Source organism: Lutra lutra, chromosome 7 (genome assembly GCF_902655055.1).
Source record: "Lutra lutra chromosome 7, mLutLut1.2, whole genome shotgun sequence".
Lineage (NCBI taxonomy): Eukaryota > Metazoa > Chordata > Mammalia > Carnivora > Mustelidae > Lutra > Lutra lutra.
This window is the reverse complement of record NC_062284.1, coordinates 87,152,084-87,173,615: the sequence shown is the minus strand read 5'-3', so window position 1 is coordinate 87,173,615 and position 21,532 is coordinate 87,152,084. Positions and strand designations below refer to the sequence as shown.

Sequence of the window (21,532 nt, the reverse complement as noted above, 5' to 3'; positions counted from 1 at the left end):
GAAATGCCTCAGGTAGAAAGTGCAGGTGCGTGCAGGAGGACACTGCCAGTGTGCACAGAAACTGGGGGCCAAGGGGATGTGGACAGGGGGACGTGTAGCATTTTGACCAGTTGGACATGATTTGGGCCATTATACTATTATGGCCTTTGGTTTCTATCAGTCCTGCCTCATGTTATAAGTGTTTGTGTGTGATCAGAAAAAAAACGTTAAATTACTCATTATCTTAGCCTGGTTTATCCCAAAAAGCAGAACCAAAGGCAAATGCTTCTGTGCTATGACTTTATCAAGAAATGCAAAGTGGGGAAAGTGGGAGCAGTGACAAAAGGGAGTGAGGCAGGGAAGGCAGAAGCGGGGACACAAGGTATGTTTTGAAGGTGGCGGCTGGGAGCGTCCTCAGGGAAGCTATATATGCTGATTGTCTCAAGACACCCCACCAAGAGAAGGGAGGGAGAAGACTCTACCTACCAGTTCCTTTCTCCCATCATGAGAGGTTCATTTGACAGGGATTTAGGTCCCTGCACGTCCACAGTACAGTTGGGGGAGTGCTGGCAGCATCCCACAGCAATCCAACACCCCAGCACCAAAACAGATGCCCTGGGGCAGGGGCTGCGTGAAGCATGAGGCATGGGGCTGTCTGTGGGGACATGCACTTGGTCTGAGTCTCATCTGTGGCCCGGGCTGGGCCAAAACTGTCTGCAGACAAGTGAAGGCAAGAGATCCGAAGTGGCTTATTAAATGTGTCTGACTCACCAACAGAAACAACTCACTAGGGGTGACCCAATCCTCATGTGGGCCCCACACATCATGCCTAGAAGATTATCTTCAAATAGTGTGAAGCATCCCCACCGTGGCTTACAAATGAAAATCAACCTTCTATTGTGAAAATCTGGTACATCAAAATTTTAAAAAAAGGAAACTGAGTGGATAGAGGTATTCTTTCCAAAATGTCTGATCTCTGGGAAAACAAGTCTCTGAGGAACTAGAGATGTACTGGAAGAATGAAACGAAGAAGGAACATAAATGAGTGAAGCAAATGTGGATGAAGTTTTGTTTTTATCAGTAAGATAAAGTAAAGGGGTTCTCTGGTTCACCCAAGGATCCTTTATAGACATTCTATACAGAATTTTTAGCTGTCTTTAATTTTTACTCATTAACTTCTTTGAAGCACTAATTATAAATGTATACAAAGTTTTTATATATGTTTATGAAACTTTCATCAAAGGGGTAAAAAGAACTATATCGAGGAAACGGGAAGGTCAAAATTTTTATAGGTGCTGTGTTGGAAGGGAGGAAACATGTAAAAGAGAAACGTGTTTATCCAGTGGAATAACCCAAGTACCAGGAAAAATAGGGGCCTGTGTAGATGTTGTTTACAGGAAGAGAGAAGAAATGTACTTAATTTCTTTATAGCCATAAGCTCTGCATTTATTTTTTTTAAACCTGGATACTGTCAACTACATCATGAACAGGTATTGATGAAAAGATCAATGATACTTTTTCTATAATCATGAAGATTATAGTGTTTCAAAAGGAATTATTTTACTTTAAAGAAAATATTTTAAATGTTAATATTCCCAAAGAAACATTCCAATTTGAATTCTGCACCTCATGAAGAAATTCAGTTATTACTAGTTTTTTCAAATGTGCAGAAAATGATCTAGAAGTCTTAGAATTAATATGTAAATATATTGTTAAAATGAATTAAAGTGTTATACAGATAATAAAACATAATGAATGCAATAATGAAAATAGTGCAACCTTTGAAACAACAAATAAGTTTCAATTTCAGGAAGAAGAGCTGTGTAGATTGCTACAGAAACCATGGTCCCTGTAATCATATCCCTGAGGCATATTCTTGAAGGTTGAGTGCTTGAATATAGTCAGCCACAGCTTCCTCAGTCAGACCTATTTTACCACGAACCTCAGCTCTAAGTTTATACACTAGAGCATCGTCAGGCGTCAAAGACAGGGCTGTAAAAGGAAAACATTTTAAGATATGTTTTATGATGACACTGGAAAATAGTCCCCTATTTTAAAAATAAAAATTTTCTAAGAACTTTAGCACTGCTTATTTGAAAGCATTTTTCTTCAAATGTAAATGATTATTTAGTAAAATTAAATATTAAATCTTTCTAAGAAAACTAACTTGAGGAACACAGTACAATGTCTTTCCTTGGACGGCTGGCAGTGTTTATGTCTGGTTGCCCTGATGATTTTCTGTATCTCAGCTTATCCACACTTTAAGTTATTCCATAAAGGAATCTATATTGATGGCATTAAAGATAAGATATATAAGAGCCTTAATTCTTATGTAAGCTTACCAAGACAGACAGACCTGGTGATTTTCTTCTTTTATTGTCTAAAAACAAATATATCAACCACTGTGATTTCCCCCCAAAATTATAAAACAAAATACCTTGACTTAGGTCTTCCTCAGCTAGTTCATATTGCTTTAAACAACAGTAGAAGTGTGCTCTGTTAAAATATACTGCGGCCCAGAAGGGACAGCTTTCAACCACATGTGCAAAATCTTCTTTGGCTTCTTTGTATCTTTCTAATATTGTATTTGCAATCGCTCGATTCATGGTAGCATATTCATTTTCTGGATCAAACCTTAAAGCTTTTGAGAAGTAGTCACTGGCCTATAAAATGTGAAGATGACGATAAGTTGAATATATTTTAATTGGCAGCTGTATAGCGATCTGAAGCACTTTTGCTTCATGTATAAAACTGGTTAAATTTAAAGTGTATTTGAACTTTTCTTTCTTTCTTTCTTTCTTTCTTTCTTTCTTTCTTTCTTTTTCTTTCTTTTTCTTTGTGTGCCTGTGGTTCTATTTCCCTGGAACTGGGCACACATTAGCTGGGCAAATATTTCATCTAAAATGTGTCCAGCCAAAAGTCAGTTTGCTTTTTGTTATCACCATGTATTGGCAAATCTCAATAATGTCAGTGATAAAAATGCTCCTCTACTTACCCCTCAAGTCCCACACCTTTACACGGTACCAGAAAAAGGTAAAATATAAATCGGAAAAGGTCACAACATGATAAAAATATGTTAGAAAATTAACATTATTCATATACAAGCAGAGTATCTAAGAGCTAAAAAGGTAAATGAATTCTCCAAATAAGATTCTAAACCATACCACCAGGCTCACCCCCCCCCCCACCCGCCCCATGGAGCACTGGGTGTTGTATGTAAACAATGAAATTTGGAACACTGCATCAAAAACTAATGATGTATTTTATGGTGACTAATATAACGCAATAAAAATTTTTTTAAAAGATTCTAACCCATACCAAAAGGGATAAAAACTTAGTGATACTATGAAAGTTATGAAGAAGGAAGAGTGAGGGAAAAAATCAACTTGTCAAGAAGATCGAAGACTCTAGATTATTCTCTACTCATCATCAAGCTGAAAAGAACCCTTTCAAGTGTGGTCTGTAGATTGGTTTTGGGGTCTTAGTCTGAGAAATCATTTCCTACAGCTCTATAAAGAGATTAAGTACAGAAACTACGAGTAAACCATTACTAACTTTTATAGCACTTTGACATAGTTATGACATTCCAGGACATGAACATATTTCTAATAACTTGTTTATATTGTGTTTTAGCAAATTATTGATGAATAATAAGTTAGAAATTTTTAAATGGTCTTTCACCACAAATAGCTTCAGATGCTGCTTAGACATCCAACTAGACATCTCTTCTCTAATTCCATGAGGGTAAAAATTTGGTTCCTACTTTAAAATTTACTTCACTTAAAGGAAAAGTCATTTTTAACAATACAGGTTGCTCTCTAATTTTTTACCATTCAGTTTTTCCCAACACACCACTGTCTTGCTTCTATCTTCCCCTATTTTGTGAGTTCCACTCTTGCTAAGGCTGCAGATGTCCTCAAGCCCAATGGACATTTTCTAGTTCTTTACTTTCAGGACATTTCTGTGGCATGGACACTCTTGATCTCTCCTTCCTTTGTAAAATTCTCTGTCCTTAGGACAGAGCATCTCTCTGGTTTTCTCTTACCTATCTGTCACTTTCTCTGTCTCCATACTGAACTATTTTTCTCTATGTTTCCCAGGGATCTGACTTCAATTCACTTCCATCATGAGTGAAATTGAATACTGGTAGCATGGTGGCCAAGAGCTCAAACCATGGAGCTAGATTTCTAGGTTCAAATCCTGGCTCTACCACTTGTCATCTCTATGTCTTGGGTGAGTAGATAAAGCTCTTTTTGTTCCCAGTTTTCCTTGTCTGTAAAATGGAAGTAACAACTAGAACTCTACTTCCACTTTTGCTTTTAGGATTAAGTGAGGTTAGTCTATGAAGTATATACAAAATATCCATCTATCCTAAGACAATTCTCCATGAATTTTGCTGCCTCTGACTTTCAAGAGGCAATTCGTTCAAGATTGTGTAACCCATCTCATTTTTGGATGGAACTATTCAATGCGCCAGCGAAGTGCGGTATAAGGATCTGTTAAGGGGATGGCAGAACTGACATCCTCCTGTGAAGGGCTTAAAGAGAATTCACTCGCAGACAGAAGACTGGACTCAGAATCATCAGAAATGAGGCAAGGAAATGACTCCAAGCAGGGCCAAGACTAAAAAGTAATTTAGGCTTCATTTTAATTAACCAGTAAATGATCAATAAAGGCCACACTATTCTACATCACAAAACCAGGACTTCAATCAGGTAGGAGTAAGTGCCTACTTCAGCTAAGATAAAAGAATTCAGTAACTCACAATAATGTGCCTGTGAACAATTTAAGTTTCTCTTATAGCTTCCAAAATATATTGCTGAGAAAATAAAAGCCTATCCATTTCATGAAGTAACTTGAAGTATAGGAGTAATGGTTGTGATGCAGTTAAAATCCAAAGACACCTACCACAATGATGGTCTTGATTTTTTAACAATCGGTCTAATGCCCTAATAACTGTAATTAATTAAAAAGCAGATCCAGTTATCTTTTTAATGTCACTCATAGTTCATGATGCATGCACGTGGCTCATCCAAAAGTGATTTAAAATTATTAAGTCACTAACTAATGCTGAAAGAAGCCAGAACATATCTAGGTTTGAACCGTCTAGAGATTATTTGATGTATTGAGGGACCCTTCTTCCTGCCCCTAAATCTTCCTTCCAGAACAGTTAGAAACAAAGGTTGAGGAGGTGGGGAGCAGGGGACAGAAGCCATTTTCTCCAAAAAAAGTTCTGTCTGCATTCAACTGTGCCCCAAGTCTCTGCCTTCCCTCATGGTATAATCAATAACGTGTCCTGCTCCCTTCAAAGACCACCCCAGAAACTTCCATACTTTAACCTCAGTTCTCTAAGATTTTGATCTTAATCATCCCTGCCACTTTCCTTCTGTCCCAACAATTTCTTCTTTTCTATTACATTTTTTATTAACACGGAGCATGAATCACTATCCTTCATATTTACAGAATTAAGAGAACTTCTTACCACACTCTACCTCATTTCACTACTTCTCATCTCATGACTTCTCTTCCCAGGACCTCCTGACCAGTTGAACTGCTTAATTCTTCACCCCATATTTCCTCCACAACCTTTACCTATCTAAATCTCTGATTCACCATGGCCGCAACAACATTCTTGCCAAAATCATCAGTGACTTCCTCCAACACCCTCTTCCTTGACTTCTCCCAGCAGCGCTTGACACAGGACACTTTTCCCTTCTTAAAGCACATTATTCTCAAGGTATTATCATACTGTCCTGCTTTTCTTCCCATCAGCCTGGCTGGATGCTCTCTTCTCAGTCTACTCTCTGGCATCTCCTCTCTGTTTCACTCTTAAACATTGGTGTTACCCCCCGGGCTTGCTCCTTAAACCGCTTCTCTCCACCTATACTTACCTATCCAGGCAATCTCAGTCTCAGTCCCGCACATATGCTCACACTGATAGAATAATGCTTCTGTGAGACTGCCTTAGATCTTCATCACTACTACTATTTTCTTGTTTGTTTTCTATTTGTTCCTCCAATAAGAAGTAAGTTCCATCAGTAAAAAAAAGTCTATCTTGTTTAACTCCATACTCTCAGGGTATTATTAATGCCTCATACACGGCAGGTACGTCATAAATATATGGAGATTGAAGGAATGAAGAGCTAAGTGGTATAAGGAAATATTTGCTGAACTTTTCCAGGAAAATAAAGACAAGAACCATAGCCTCTTGGTACATAAAGATGACTCAATGGGTCATTTTATTAAGGGATCCGGTGGCAGTATTGGTGGCACAAGATAACACAGAGGTTACAGGTCTCAGAAAATGCAAGCAAAAGAAAAAAAAACAAACAAAAAAAAACAACAACAACAACAAAGAAAACCCAAGCCTTTTAAAAATGTGTACATCACATCAGGGGTGGTGCTTGGGTGGCTCAGTCAGTTAAGAATCTGCCTTCAGCTCAGGTCAGAACCCAGGGTCCTGAGATCCAAGCCCTCCATTGGGCTCTCTGCTCAGCAGGGAGACTGCTTCTCCCTCTCCCTCTGCTGCTCCCACCACCTTTGTGCTCTCTCACTCCTTCTCTGTCAGATAAATAAATAAAATCCTTAAAAAATAAAAATAAAATAAAGTGAGTACATTATCTTTGAAGGCAAGGATTGTGGAAAGTTCTGAAAAACACAGAGCTTGTGGTAGAAGCCTTCCCAGACTAGCTAGGCTAGAGAGGACATTTTGTAAAGTCCTTTGCCATAGCATCAAACGGAGCACAGGTTGGAGTTACCATGGCTCATCACCCTGCTCTCATAAGAATCTCTGCTATTTGACAAGGAACAAAATTTCTCTCATCCAAATGTAACAGAAAAGTAATTTGCCTGCCTTCATTGCAAAAACAAGGATGAAAAATAATAGCTTAATTTTTGGAAAGAAAATAAAAACTCACCGGATAATAAAAGGTATTGCTACAACGTAGATAAAAATTATAATATAACATTTCCAAATGAACTAGAAAAAAATTGTTAAAGGAACAATTGCATTTAAGAAAAAATAAATCAGTAATGAAAGATCTCATCAGAAATGAGGTGGCCAGGAAGGTTTGACATGGGAATGAGATGAAACTAGGAAAAAAAAATTTTTTTTAAGAAACCTGATCTATAAAGTCCACAAGAGATAATAGAGATTTCAGAGAACACAGGAGAGATTTAGAAGAGAGATGTGAAAAAGGCAAAGAAAATGAAACAAAAACTAAGAGATAGAAAACATGAGAAAAAATAATTGGTATATAGAACTCAAAGGACATCTTAGATATAATAATTGTCATTCATTCCCAATGAAAAGAAAAATGAAACAAAAAAATTTTATACTGAATTCAACAAAACTTTTCTGAAATCTACATATTGAAAATGCACACTGTGTACTATGATGTACTTTGGCAAAAATTTTTACTTAAAAAAAATCTTTGATGATCTTGACAAAAAGAAGTCACGGATAAAAGAATTGAAAGTCAGGTTTGCAACAAAAAGATCATATTTTGACACCAACATCCACCAGAATATAGTGAAACAATACTTAAGACACTCAAGGAAAGAAAAAGTGAGTCAGAATTTTAAACCCAGACAAGCTGCCTTAAGTTGTAAACACTGCAGGCAAACAGCTATGAACATAAAAAAAAATTCAAGGAATATTGTTCTCATGAGCCCTTTCTCGGGACTCTGCTAGAAGACCAATTTCAGGCAACTGAGAAATGAGTGGTCAGGAGGGAAACTTTGGCAAAAAGCCTGGTGATGAGAACTGAATAAACTTAACTGGAGAACTAAGACTAACATGTGAAATAAGGGTAACAAAATGGTATGCAAATATGAAGTCTTTTGGTGGTAGAGGAATAATGAAACTCACAACAAAATGGGAGAGTAGAGACAGAGTAGAAGGCTGGCACCAACTGACACTGTAACACATTTAAGAATAAAAATATAAATATTATTTTTTAAGATTTTATATATTTATTTGACAGAGAGAGACAGCAAGAGAGGGAACACAAGCAGGGGGAGTGGGAGAGGGAGAAGCAGGCTTCCCACTGAGCAGGGAGCCTGCCAAGGGGCTCCCCCTGGGACTATGACCTGGCCAAAGGCAGATGCTTAACAACTGAGCCACCCAGGTGCCCCTAAAAAAAGATCAGTATTTTTTAGAAAAGAGAACACTATTAACTAAAATCAACAAACAGATGAAAGGGAGGAATAAGGGAAGAAAAGATTAAATGATTATTTTATTGTTGTTCGTAATAGAAAAATTAAAGAAATAAGGAACTAAGAGTATAAAGATTACCTTTATAAAGGTAATCATTAAAACAAAGCTATAAACCTTCCTAAATATCAGAAATCCTTTAAAAATAATTAAATAAACCACAGAATAAAATACATCAAATATAAGTACACTGTGACATTAAATAACAGAACTAAATCAACCATGCCAAAATTTTACTATTATTATTATTATTATTAAAAGCTAAGTATTTTCAAATTGCCATCTAAAGCAAAATGTAACTGTATGCTGTATAAAAGAGACACAAGCTGGAAATAAAGTATTCTGAACATTAAAAATAAAGGGAAGGGCAAAGGAATACCAGGCAAAAGCAAACCATTTGAAATCAGAGGTTATGATCTTTGTATCAGATGAAAGTGAATTTATACCTAAGAGCATTTTAAAGGAACAGAGGGCATTTGAAATGCATTCACAATGCATAGGTAATGTATTTGAATATCTGTACATAAAATAATAATGTGGCAGCACTTTTCATAAAGCAGAAATTACAAGAGATGTAGAGAAAATTATAGAGGGCACACTAATTTAAACCTTTACCACTCCAAAATCAACCAAATGGAAAACAAGCGTGAATACAGGCTAAATTAAAAACATAATTTATAACGTAGATCTTATATGGATATTTTTAACTCTATATCCTTATAGTAGAAATTCTTTTTTTGAAAAGTCCCCTGGAGTACTTTTTTTTAAGTTGGCATGTACAAGAACACATTAAAACTCAATAAACTTCAAAATTAGAAAATGTAAAGCCTTTCCACCTGGACATTTTAAGTGTCCTATTAATTTATTCTTCAATCAAAGGGGAAATAACATTTCATGTGTAACATTTTAGGAAAACAAAAATAAAAAACATTACAGACCGAAATACGTAGGATACTGCTAGAAGCAGTAGTTAGGGAAATGGCCTAAACTTAACACTCATCACAGTACAAATTAAAGGGTGACAATAAATGAATTAAACTTCTGACTCGGGCACCGGGGTGGCTCAGTGGGTTAAAGCCTATACCTTCAGCTCAGGTCATGATCCCAGGGTCCTGGGATTGAGCCCCACATAGGGCTCTCCGCTCAGCGGCAAGCCTGCTCCCCCCCCGCCCCCTCCCCAACCCTCTGCCTGCCTCTCTGCCTACTTGTGATCTCTCTCTGTTGATCAAATAAATAAATAAATAAATCTTTAAAAAAAAAAAAAGATTTAAACTTCTGACTCAAGGATAGACAAAGAGCAAGATAAGTTGAAGATAAAGAACAAAAGAGTGAATATAAATAAAAAGTTGAAGTTGAGTTTGAATTATATAAGTGCATTACAGCTCAAATAAAATAAATTCAAAATATAAAAAATATCATCTAATAACCCAATAGTTTCATTTCAGACATTCTGAAAAGATTAAGATGTTATATAATCAGAACTGATATCCTTACCTCCTCACTCCCAGTCAAATGCTCATGTGACTGAAATTTAGAAATGTTAGCAATTAAGATGAGTTTGATAATCACATCAATGAAAAAGAGTCTTGAAGGAAGTCTGAGATTTGTCTAAGTGGGGGCACAGAGAGAAAGAATTTTAGGCCAGAAGCTGACAATAAGGACAGCAAGGCAATGGCCCACACTTGGGGAAAGTCCAGAACAATGTTTACTGGACAAATGTTGAATGGTTGATGATATTGAGGAAAATAAATCCATAGAAATGTGAACATGTAATAAATAATTACAAACATTCTTAGGAAAAAGAACTTTGTTAAAAAGAGCTAATAAATGATTAGCCTGTGACGTAAGGATTGCTCTTTGGAAATTATATATGACAAAGAAAGCATTTAGTGTCAAAAAGAAAATGTTAAGGAAAACACATTACCTGGGAAAACTGCCTGTGGTGAAAATAGATATTTCCTGCATTAAAGTAAGCCAGTGAATATGTGGGGTTTAGAGAAATTGCTGCTTGATAGTCTCTCATTGCATTCTGTTTTTGACCCATAAACTCGTGAATCACACCACGATTTGTTAAGAATTCTGCTGTAGTATTGATCTGCAATATAATAGTATGAGTATTTAGCATCTAGGAACAGTATTTATCTCCAATTTCATGTCTGTAAAAATGAATGTTATGAAATCTACTTGTAGGAAACGAGTAATTTTATAGTGCTGGTGAAACCCCATTAGAGCAAATATTTTGGGAAAGGGCTTGGTGTGAAGTTGATTCAGTGTCAACCCTTTGTTGATTTGGTTGCAATAAAACAAATAATCTTACTGCTATACTCAGTTCCTTTTGAAAGAAGAGACGCGGTAGGCAAGAAGCTTATCTGTTTGACTCAGTTATACTAGAGAATAAATTAAATAGTTAACATGCTTATTTGTCTGAGGTAGTAGCAATTATCTTTCCATCCTTTTCTTTTTTTGGCAACTAAAAATTACAAAATCTGCCTATTTGTACAGAAACAGAATCCAAAAGCTAGAAGAAAAGGTTTTCTGTCACTGTATACAAAACCTGAGGCTTTTGTGTTTTGCATTCATTTTTATGACAAAATAATATTGATGTCCCATGAAACTATAAATTACATTTACTGAGAGGAATCAACATTTATCATGAGTGTGTATTTTGGATTTTAAATGTACTTAGGTTATAAAATTGGCAAGCCATAAAAATTATTTATTCTGGGAATCTCCTGGAAAAAATACAAATATTATTTTCCCTACAAGTTACTTTAAAAAGTTACAGAGAACTAAAATATATGTTTATAAAAAATAAAATTAAAAAAAAAAAGTTACAGAGAACTTACATGATGCTATTCATTAATGGTGCTAATTGATGCTAATGATAATATCATCTAAAGGGATTTTTACCTTCATGGCAGCATTAATGTCTTGAATTGCAGCAAAATAATCACCCATCTGAAGACAGACCACGGCTCTTCCTTCATAGGCTAAACAGCATTTTGGATCAACTTCTATGGCAATGGTAAAGTGATTCCAAGCTTTCTGGAATTTTCCTTGGGCCTAGAAAAATTTTTCATTTACATAAAGTAGGAAATTGTCCATAACATGACAAATGTTTATGGTTCTAACCTAATCAAATAAAGCCTTTAGTAAGGGTAAATTTATATTGTGCTAAATCTAACCTATTTTAAACAAGGAAGTAGACTGTACTCTGAGTGCATTCAATTGACTAAATTACCTCTGAGTATTTATGCTTACATTTTAATTAATCAAAATAAATCTAATTGTCAGAGTCATCTCTTATACCGGTCTTGGACAACATAAAATCATGGCCACCATAAAGTCATGGCCACTATATCAAACACCGATGTTTCTGACAATCACCACCACAAAATTTACACTGAACTCCATGCACATAGGTAGAGATTGTATTTATTGCCTGGCATTGAATCTCCAGTTAAACATTTTATATACATATATAATGTTTATATATATATTGAATATAATAAAATAAATGTGTTTAATAAATAAGAGAAAAAATAATGGTGTAAAACCTATTTTGATAAACTGTACCAGCATCTGGAATTTTAGGGTACCTATACATAGTCCATGGAAAATGCATTTAAATCTGCCAAGTTTCTGTTTATACAAACCTTAGCACCAACTGGAAAACAAGAAAAAAGTTAGGAGAGGGGCACTGTTAATTGAAAGGTATCTGAGTATTTCCTAGAGAAGAGCAGGTAGCAACTAAATACCTCATCGGTGTAAGGTAGTGAGTTGATAAATGCACTGAGTCCAGAGTCTGTCCTTTATATGTATAGGCTAAAAATCCAACTTACCAGAATCTCAGAAGCTGAGAAGCTGAGTCACATTAACCAAACTGAGCCCAGTGACTCTTGCATAAAACTAGTAAGATAACTACACACTGTTCTTTAACTGGCAAATCTTCTCCCTCTGGTTGAAGTACGTGAAAATCAACATTGCCATAAGAAATTCAGTGGAGAAACAAGGAATATAAGAATATTAAGCTGCAAACAGCCTCACAATGGGATATCTGTCATCTGTTCCTGAAATCCTTTTTGGCTAACCTCGATATCACTAATGCGAGGCACATAGTAGGGAAATCTGTAAGAATTTGTTGAACAAATGGTTATTCTTTCCCTTGGGCAGAACTTAGATGAACCTCTCTAACTCTCGTTTCTCAGTCCTTTCTTTCCTGATTCAATCCTTCCTACTGAGTGTTTCTCAGTCTTCTTTCAGGTTGATACATACCAAGTGACATCTTCATAAAACAAAAATATGATGTCATTGCTTTGGTTAATTATACTGACATTTCTTTTTTTTTTTTTTTAAGATTTTATTTATTTATTTGACAGAGAGAGATCACAAGTAGGCAGAGAGGCAGGCAGAGAGAGAGGAAGGGAAGCAGGCTTCCTGCTGAGCAGCGAGCCCGATGCGGGACTCGATCCCAGGACTCTGGGATCATGACCTGAGCCGAAGGCAGCGGCTTAACCCACTGAGCCACCCAGGCGCCCCTATACTGACATTTCTAACTGTCCTGCAAAGCCTTCACCTCCAGTCATTTTCTACTTTCTAGCCTGTCCTACAACACTCTTTTCTTGTCCATAACACTCCAACATTTGGGTCCTCTGTCCATTCGAATGGGTTGTTCACTGGGTCCTAGCCTCAACTCTTAAGTCTGACTGATTACCAGTCTTTCACACTCAATTTAAATGTTAATTTCTCAAAAAGTTCTCTCTTCCCCTTAAACAAATCTAAGTTTCCTTGTTACAAGTTGTTCTAAAACCCATCCTTTTCCTTTGTATCACGAGTATAATTAAATAACTTCATATGATTGCCTGATACTCATCTCTCTACTAAGTAGTAAACCCTTTAAGAACCAAGTATATTTCGTTCACTGCTGTATCCCTAGGCCCCTATCTTAGGGGCTCAGTAAAATGCCTACTGAATGCAATGAATGATGATGTTAACACATTTCATTGGATTGCAGTTAGCTCTTACAGCTTTGGGAGTCATCCTGTCTCTTCCAATTGACTTTATAAATTTCTACTGTGATCCAATAATGGCTAATTTTATGCTTAAGTCTCAGAGGGCGATCAAATTGTTTCCCTTATTAATGAGTTCTTGGGCATACCTCACTATAACCACCAATTCTAAAAATCACCTCCAGTATTATTGGATCAGTCAAACTCATTTTCAAAGTTAAAAAAAATCAACTTTAATTGCAGATTATTAACAAAAATTTATGCAGATTATGATAATTTGAGCACATTTTTTGCCCATTGTCTAAAATTTTAAATATTAAAAAAAGAAGATTTAAAATTGCTCAGTTCCTCTTCATGGAAAATATAACACACTTAGCACTTTATTCCAAGAATGTCACTACAAATTTTATTAATGCAAATAGGTTGGTGAGTGCATGTGTCAGGTCAGAGTGTTCCAGAAATCACTCAGAGACCTACTTGGTAACAGAGTAATGCTCTCCCGTCTTGCTGAAAGGACAAACACCTGGTCTCTTGCCTTCCCAGGATAGGCTCCCTGCCATTTGGAAGATGACCTAAATCCCTGTACAGTGGTTGTCTGACCCAGTGCATGGCTAAAATCCACTTCAGAACTTTTGTACAGTGTTTATTCTCTCTAGCTTGTCATTAATTCAACAGGACAATACCTATGGGGCCCAAGTATAAGTTAGTGAAACAAATGTTAGCCACATTCTCATATGTGAAACTCATCAGGCAAATTTCAAAAGTTGTCTGTAAGTGTGGGGGTCAGATAAAGCATTAAGAAAACTCGGGTTCATGGGGCGCCTGGGTGGCTCAGTGGGTTAAGCCGCTGCCTTCGGCTCAGGTCATGATCTCAGGGTCCTGGGATCGAGTCCCACATCGGGCTCTCTGCTCAGCAGGGAGCCTGCTTCCCTCTCTCTCTCTGCCTGCCTCTCTGTCTGCTTGTGATCTCTGTCTGTCAGATAAATAAAATCTTTAAAAAAAAAGAAAAGAAAAGAAAACTCGGGTTCAGAGGGTCCACACTTCACTAGTAGTTCAGGTCCCTGGATGTGGTCCCCAGGCAGGCTCCCTCTAACTAATAAACACTTTTGGAAGCTCTGATCTGGATACTGATAGTAAGGGAAAGGTAAAATGTACACAACCAAAGAAAGAATATATATCCCTATCACCACTAAAGGGCTAAATATAGTCTTTCTCTTGTCCAAAAGGTGTTTTTATGGGCTAATATATTGTTATATAACGTTACCTGCAAATTATAACCCAGGCTAATTCTGGCTTTTATATATGTTGGATTAATGTGCAGTGCTTTCAGAAAGTCCTTCTGTGCTTGGTTGGTGGCTTTCTCATGACCATATTCCATGTAAGAATTTCCCCGTCCAACATAAGCATCCAGAAAGCATGGATTAATTTTAAGAGCCCAAGTGAAGAAATTAACAGCTTCTTCAAACTCTTTATTTCTGAAAATAAATGAAAATATTGATCCTTTCTAGTGAATTTTCTAAGTACTTTTCTATACATAATTTATTCATGACGATTGGCTTTGACCCTTATATAAAAAAAACTTTCATTTTTTTTATCATCCATCATAGGAAGTAAGTTCATATAACCTAAGAAAGTCTGACAGGGTCTTTGAAGATTTTGGTGACAGGAAAGAGGGAGGTAAGAGCCATTTTTACAACAGAATCTGCTGGGATGATATTTTAGAGTTCTTTTTTCAGAACTATAAATGTCTGAATAGCATTCATGAACTTATTTGATTGATGAAATATACTATTTAAATCAGAATAAAATAAGTGCTTTTATGTATTTAATATTTCCTTATACAATGAAAGGAACCAAATTTTTATCACATAGGAGGCCTTATTTCAGATCTTTTATAAAGGCAAACACTTTCTGTGGACACCAGGAAAGGAGAAAAGGAAAATGCATTTGATTTATTAAGTTACAAATAGATGTGACTAAATGATAACTCTATCTCTCATTCTTATTATTCTCTTGGGGGGTGAGGGCTAGAGAACAAATCAGTCATTTGCTCATGGCCAGAGAGAATCACTTTTCCATCTTGTATGTGTATCTAATAATTACATTCAGTCTCAACTGACACAGAGAACATCTAGGATCTTTTTTAAAAACTGGAACGAGGGAGCTAACATTGAGTAACTGCTAACTTACCAGGTACTGTACTTAATGCTTTACGGTAACTATGCTATTTCACTCAATCCCTCCACCAATTCCTAAGCTAGTCATACTTTTCTACATTTTATATATTAAAAGACAATGGCTCAGAAAAGTTCGCACATAGAAAGTAACACGGTAAACAGTGTAGGGAGGCTCAGCAGTGTACATATCTAAGATTCAGACTCGGGTCAACGATAACTCCAAACTTCACATTTTTCCACACAGTCATCTCTACCTCACATTCACCTTTGACATGTCTGCAGTTAGTGCACAAGATTTTATATCTCAACAGTGTAGTCAGAAGGAAGGTGTGACGCTCAGACCTAAACCTCAATGTGCAAATTAATCCTAATTGTTCAAAGTTGTTATGAGAAACAAATGTGCATGTGTGAAAACCATTTAGTAAAGAAATGCTCAATAAAGATTATCATCTTTCTCCCACTCCCTTCATTACTTTCTCAAAAAGGCTTCAAAATTTAACAAGATGCAGGGATGCCTGGGTGGCTCAGCAGGTTAAGCCTCTGCCTTCAGCTCAGGTCATGATCTCAGGGTCCTGGGATCGAGTCCAGCATCGGGCTGTCTGCTGGGTGGGGAGCCTGCTTCCTTCTCTCTCTCTGCTTGCCTCTCTGTCTGCTTGTGATCTCTCTCTGTCAAATAAATAAAAAAAATCTAAAAAAAAAAAAATTTAACAAGATGCATCACTACTTTACTAATTTTTCCTTTATAAAATACATGGAACCAAGGGAAACTGTTCTAGAGACTGTCATCTCCTAGATACTATTCAAGAATATTCCTTAAAGTACTGTTTCCCAAACTTCAGCCCCTCCTTGGTGACAGTTGCCCTATATTCTACCTATACTATCATTTACTGAAGATTTTTCTTTATGTCAAATCACCATTTTACTTAACTCAGTTTATTTCAAAAAACAAAAAAAACAATTTCAATCCCATAAATATAAAATTATTTATTTCATACCATAAACAGAAAGCAACCATAAAAATAAACAAGTATTGGTGTTGGATACTACAGTAGTCTGCAGAAAACTGAACCTGAGGGCTGGACCATCTCTTAGAAAATGTTGGAAAGACAGAAAGACTAGCTTTTAGCTGAGACTTTCTCCTTGACAAATTCAGAAGGTTTGAGAAAGAACTCACTTTGAAATTGAAAAGCACTCTAATTTCTCACAATGTGATTGAATATTTTTAATGCCTGTCTAAGCCATGAAGAATAATTGAGGTACTTACGATATTTATTCCATGTTTTGGCAAACACTACCCAAAAGTGGGGCATCGAGTGTTCTGCCAGAAAACTGTACAAGAAACAGCAGTGAAATACCAGGAAAACTTGGCCTCTGATAATTCAGACAGGCAGAAAGTGAACATTCATATGCATGAACCAATTGTATCTGTTAAGTTCTCTGTGGATTGTTACTAAGAAAACATAGGTTTATTTCCCTCAGTAGCTTAGAGTGAAATTGTGCTTCTCTCCTGATAACTGGCACTAGTGGAGAGGTGAAAGTTCACTAAATAAGAGTAACAATGCCTGAGGTTGTGCTCTGTTTACAGAGATCTTTTCCTCTGTACCTCTCAATCCCTTTCACCTATTTCTCTCATTACCCACCCCTGTCCTCACTGGCAGTCACCAACCTGTTCTCTGTATTTATGAGGATGCTTCTGTTTTTGTTTGCTCATTTGTCTTTTCAATTTCCACATTTAAGTGAAATCTTACCCTATTTGCCTTTCTCTGTCTGATCTATTGGACCTAGCATAATATCCTCTAGCAATAAATATCCTCATTTATGTTGTTGCAAATGGCAAGATCTTTTTTTTTTTTTTTATAGCTGAGTAATTCCATTGTGTTTCATGCTTGTGTGTGTGTGTCTGTGTGTGTCTGGGTGTGTGTATTGTATCTTTACCCATTCATCTATCCAAGGGCACTTGTGTTACTTCCATATCTTGACTATTATAAATAATGCCACAATAAACACATGGTTGCATAGATCTTTTCAAATTAGTGCTTTCATTTTCCTTGGGTAAAATAATGGAATTACCGGATCATACAGTATTTCTTTTTTAAAGGAAACTCCTTAATGTTTTCCACACTGGTTGCACCGGTTTACATTCCAACAGTGCACCAGAAGGTTCCCTTTTCTCCACATCTTCACCAACACTTGTTATTTCTTGTTTTTTGGGTACCAGCTAAGATGACTGGTATGAGGTCATTTCTCCTTGTGGTTTTAATTTACATTTCTTTGATGATCAGTGATGTTGAGCATCTTTTCATGTACCTGTTGCCATCTGTATGTTTTCTTTGGGAAAATATCTATACCAGTTCTCTGCCCATTTTAATCCAGTTATTGGAGGGTTGGTGTTGAGTTGAATAAATTTTTTACATATTTTAGATATTAACCCCTTGTCAGATAAATCATTTGCAAATACCTTCTCCCATTCAATAGGTTGCCTTTTCTTTTTGTTCATAGTTTCTTTTGCTGTGCAAAACTTTTTATTTTGGTGTATTCCCCATAGTTTGTTTCTGCTTTGTTTCCCTTGCCTGAGGAGACATTTCAAAAAAAAAAAAGTCACAAGACTGGTGTCCAGGAGATTATGGCTATGTTTTCTTTTGGGACTTTCATGGTTTCACATCTCACATTTAGGTTTTAATCTATTTTGAGTTCCTTTTTGTGTATATGTAATAACGTAGTCCAGTTTCATTCTTCTGCATGTAGCTGTCTAGTTTTTCCAACAGCATTTATGAGAATCTGTCTCAAAAACAGACTGTCTTTTCCCCCATTGTATATTCTTCCCTCTTTTGTGTAGATTAATTGATCATACAAACATGAATTTCTTTCTGGGTTCTCTATCCTGTTCCATTCATCTATGTGTCTACTTCTGTGATAGTACCATACTATTTTTATTACTACAGTTTTGTAGTATAGTTTGAAATCTGGGATGGTGATACCTCCAGCTTTGTTCCTGTTTCTCAAGATTACTTTGGATAACAAATTCTTTATCAAGAATAATTAGACAGCAGTGATTCTGTATAAAATGCATTTAGCTGATAGGTTGTTGTGCTCAGTATTTCTATCTATGGGTGGCAGCAAATTATTTACCTATCATGCATACCTACGGTGATTAAGTAAACTGAAATTTCCACAGCAATCTCAGTTCTCTCATAGTTTTCTTATATATCATTGAAATGCTTCTAGTATATTGACATCCAACTGCATCAAATGCACTGCCCCACTCATACCCAGAAGGAAATTAAAAATCTTTGTGAGTACATATACCAATATATGGCTTATAAAATACAGTATCACTTTTTGTATGAACTACTCAATTTTAAAAGAAAAAATAAGACAATAATTGAAGCTATTTTTCTATACCTATGTAGTTATCACGCCTATATATTTTTTTTTAATTTTAGTTAACCTACAGTGCAGTATTGTTTTCTGGAGTACAGTTCAGTAGTTCCTCACTTACATACAACACCCAGGGCTCATCATAATGAGTGCCCTCTTTAATACCCATCACCCATCTAGACCATCCTCCACCCATACCCCTCTATCAAGCCTCTATTTGTTCTCTATCATTAAGATTTACTTATGGTTTGTTTCCCTCTCACCTTTTTTCCATATGCTCATCTGCTTTATCTGTTTTGTTTCTTAAATTCCACATATGAATGAAAGTATATGGTATTTGTCTTTCTCTGAATTATTTTGCTTAGCTTAATACACTCTAGCACCATAAATGTTGTGCAAGTGGCAAGATTTCGTCTTTTTTATGGCTGAGTAATATTCCTGTGTGTGTGTGTGTGTGTGTGTGTGTGTGTGTCTACACACCACCTCTTCTTTATCCATTCATCAGTGGATAGACAAATGGACTCTCCATAGTTTAGCTATTGTTGATAATGCTGCTACAAAAATCAGGATGCATGTACCCCTTTGAGTCTGTATTTTTGTATCCTTTGGGTAAATATCTATTAGTGCAATTACTGGATCATAGGGTAGTTCTATTTTAACTTTTTGAGGAACCTTCATACTGTTCTCCAGAGTGGCTGCACCAGTTTGCATTCCCACCAACAGTTCAAGAGTGTTCCCCTTTCTCCACATCCTTGCAAAAATCTGTTGTTTCTTGTGTCGTTAATTTTAGCCTGACTGGTGTGAGGTGGTGTCTTATCATGGTTTTGATTTGTATTTCCCTGATGATGAGTAATGTTGAGTATCTTCTCACATGTCTGTTAACTATCTGGATGTCTGCTTTGAAAAGTGTCCATTCATGTCTTCCACCCATTTCTTAACTGGATTATTTGTTTTTTGGGTGTTGAGTACAGTAAGTTCTTTATAGATTTTGGATACTAATCCTTTATCAGATATGTCATTTGAAAACATCTTCTCCCATTCCATAGGCTGACTTTTAGTTTTGTTGATTGTTTCCTTTGCTGTGCAGAAGATTTTAATCTTGATGAAATCCCAGTAGTTCATTTTTGCTTTTTTGTTTCCCTTGCCACCAGCAACATTTCTAGTAAGAAGTTGCTACAGCCAAGGTCAGAAAGATTTCTGCCTGTGTTCTTCTCTAGGATTTTGATGGATTCTTGTCTCACATTTTGGTCTTTCCTCCATTTTGAATTAATTTTTGTGTATGGTGTAACAAACTGGTCTAGTTTCATTCTTCTGCATGTTTCTGTCCAGTTTTCCCAATACCAGTTGTTGAAGAGAATGTCCTTTTTCCATTGGATAGTCTTACCTGTTTTGTCCAAGATTAGTTGACCATATAGTTATCTATTCTGTTCCTTTGATCTATGTGTCTGTTTTTGTGCCAGTACCATACTGTCTCGATGATTACAGCTTTGTAATATAACTTGAAATCAATAATTGTGATGATTCCAGTTTTGTTTTTCTTTTTCAAAATTGCTTTGGCTATTCAGCATCTTGTGGTTCCATACAAATTTTAGGATTGTTTGTTCCAGCTCTGTGAAAAATGCTGGTGGCATTTTGATAGAGATTACATTGAATGTGTAGATTGTTTTGGGTAGTATAGGCATTTTAACAATATTTGTTCTTCCAATCCATGAACATGGAATGCTTTTTCATTCCTTTTTGTCCTCTTCAATTTCCTTCATATGTGCTTTGTAGTTTTCAGAGTACAGATTTTTTACCTCTTTAGTTAGGCTTATCCCTAGGTATCTTAATGTTTTTGGTGCAATCACAAATGGGACTGATTCCTTGGTTCCTTTTTCTGCTGCTTTATTATTGGTGTATAGAAATGCAACTGATTTCAGTGCATTGATTTTATATCCTGTAACTTTGCTGAATTCATATTTGAGTTCCAGCAATTTTGGGGTGGATTCATTTGGGCTTCCACACAAAGTATCATGCCATCACTGAAGAGTGAGAGTTTGACTACTTCTTTGCCAATTTAAATGCTTTGTATTTCCTTTTGTTGTCTGATTGCTGAGGCTAGTACTTCTAGTCTATATTGAACAATAATGGTAAGAGTGGGCATCTCTGTCATGTTCCTGATCTTAGGGGGAAAGTTTTCAGTTTTTCCCTATTGAGAATGATATTAGCTGTGGGTTTTTTGTAGATGGCTCTTATGATACTGAGGTATGTTCCCTCTATCCTTACACTGTGGAGAGAGCTTTAATTGAAAGGATGCTGTATTTTGTTAAATGCTTTTTCTGCATCAATTGAGAAGATCATATGGTTCTTGTCCTTTATTTTATTAATGTGATATACCACGTTGATTGATTTGCAAATGTTGAACCACCCTTGCTGTCCAGGGATAAATCCCACTTGGTCATGGTGAATAATCCTTTTCATGCCCTACTGGATCCTATTGGTTAGTATCCTGGTGAGTAATTTTGGTATCCATGTTCATCAGGGATATTAGTCTGTAATTCTCCTTTTTGCTGGGGTCTTTGTCTGGTTTTGGGATCAAGGTAATGCTGACCTCATAGAATGAATTTGGAAGTTTTCTTTCCATTTCTATTTTTGAAATAGCTTCAGAAGAATCCTATTAACTCTTCTTTAAATATTTGGTAGACGGGCGCCTGGGTGGCTCAGTGGGTTAAGCCGCTGCCTTCAGCTCAGGTCATGATCTCAGGGTCCTGGGATCGAGTCCCGCATCGGGCTCT

The 21,532-nt window shown here is 36.3% G+C and overlaps 1 protein-coding gene across 5 annotated transcripts in view; it reads right to left on the bottom strand.

The window, feature by feature from the left end:
- Positions 1 to 1,138: 1,138 nt before the first annotated feature.
- TTC6 (tetratricopeptide repeat domain 6) overlaps positions 1,139 to 21,532 on the bottom strand; it is a 225,790-nt gene continuing 205,396 nt past the window's right edge. For 3 of the 5 annotated variants that reach the window (XM_047739120.1, XM_047739123.1, XM_047739122.1), the window contains 6 exons: positions 14,468 to 14,678; positions 11,105 to 11,257; positions 10,119 to 10,289; positions 9,689 to 9,718; positions 2,417 to 2,642; positions 1,139 to 1,971 (listed from right to left, as the gene is read on the bottom strand). In XM_047739120.1, the coding sequence (XP_047595076.1) occupies positions 1,835 to 1,971; positions 2,417 to 2,642; positions 9,689 to 9,718; positions 10,119 to 10,289; positions 11,105 to 11,257; positions 14,468 to 14,678 (928 nt within the window). In that variant the 3' untranslated portion in view covers positions 1,139 to 1,834. The remainder of the gene's footprint in view (positions 1,972 to 2,416; positions 2,643 to 9,688; positions 9,719 to 10,118; positions 10,290 to 11,104; positions 11,258 to 14,467; positions 14,679 to 21,532) is intronic. The other 2 variants (XM_047739121.1, XM_047739125.1) reach the window with 2 other exon arrangements.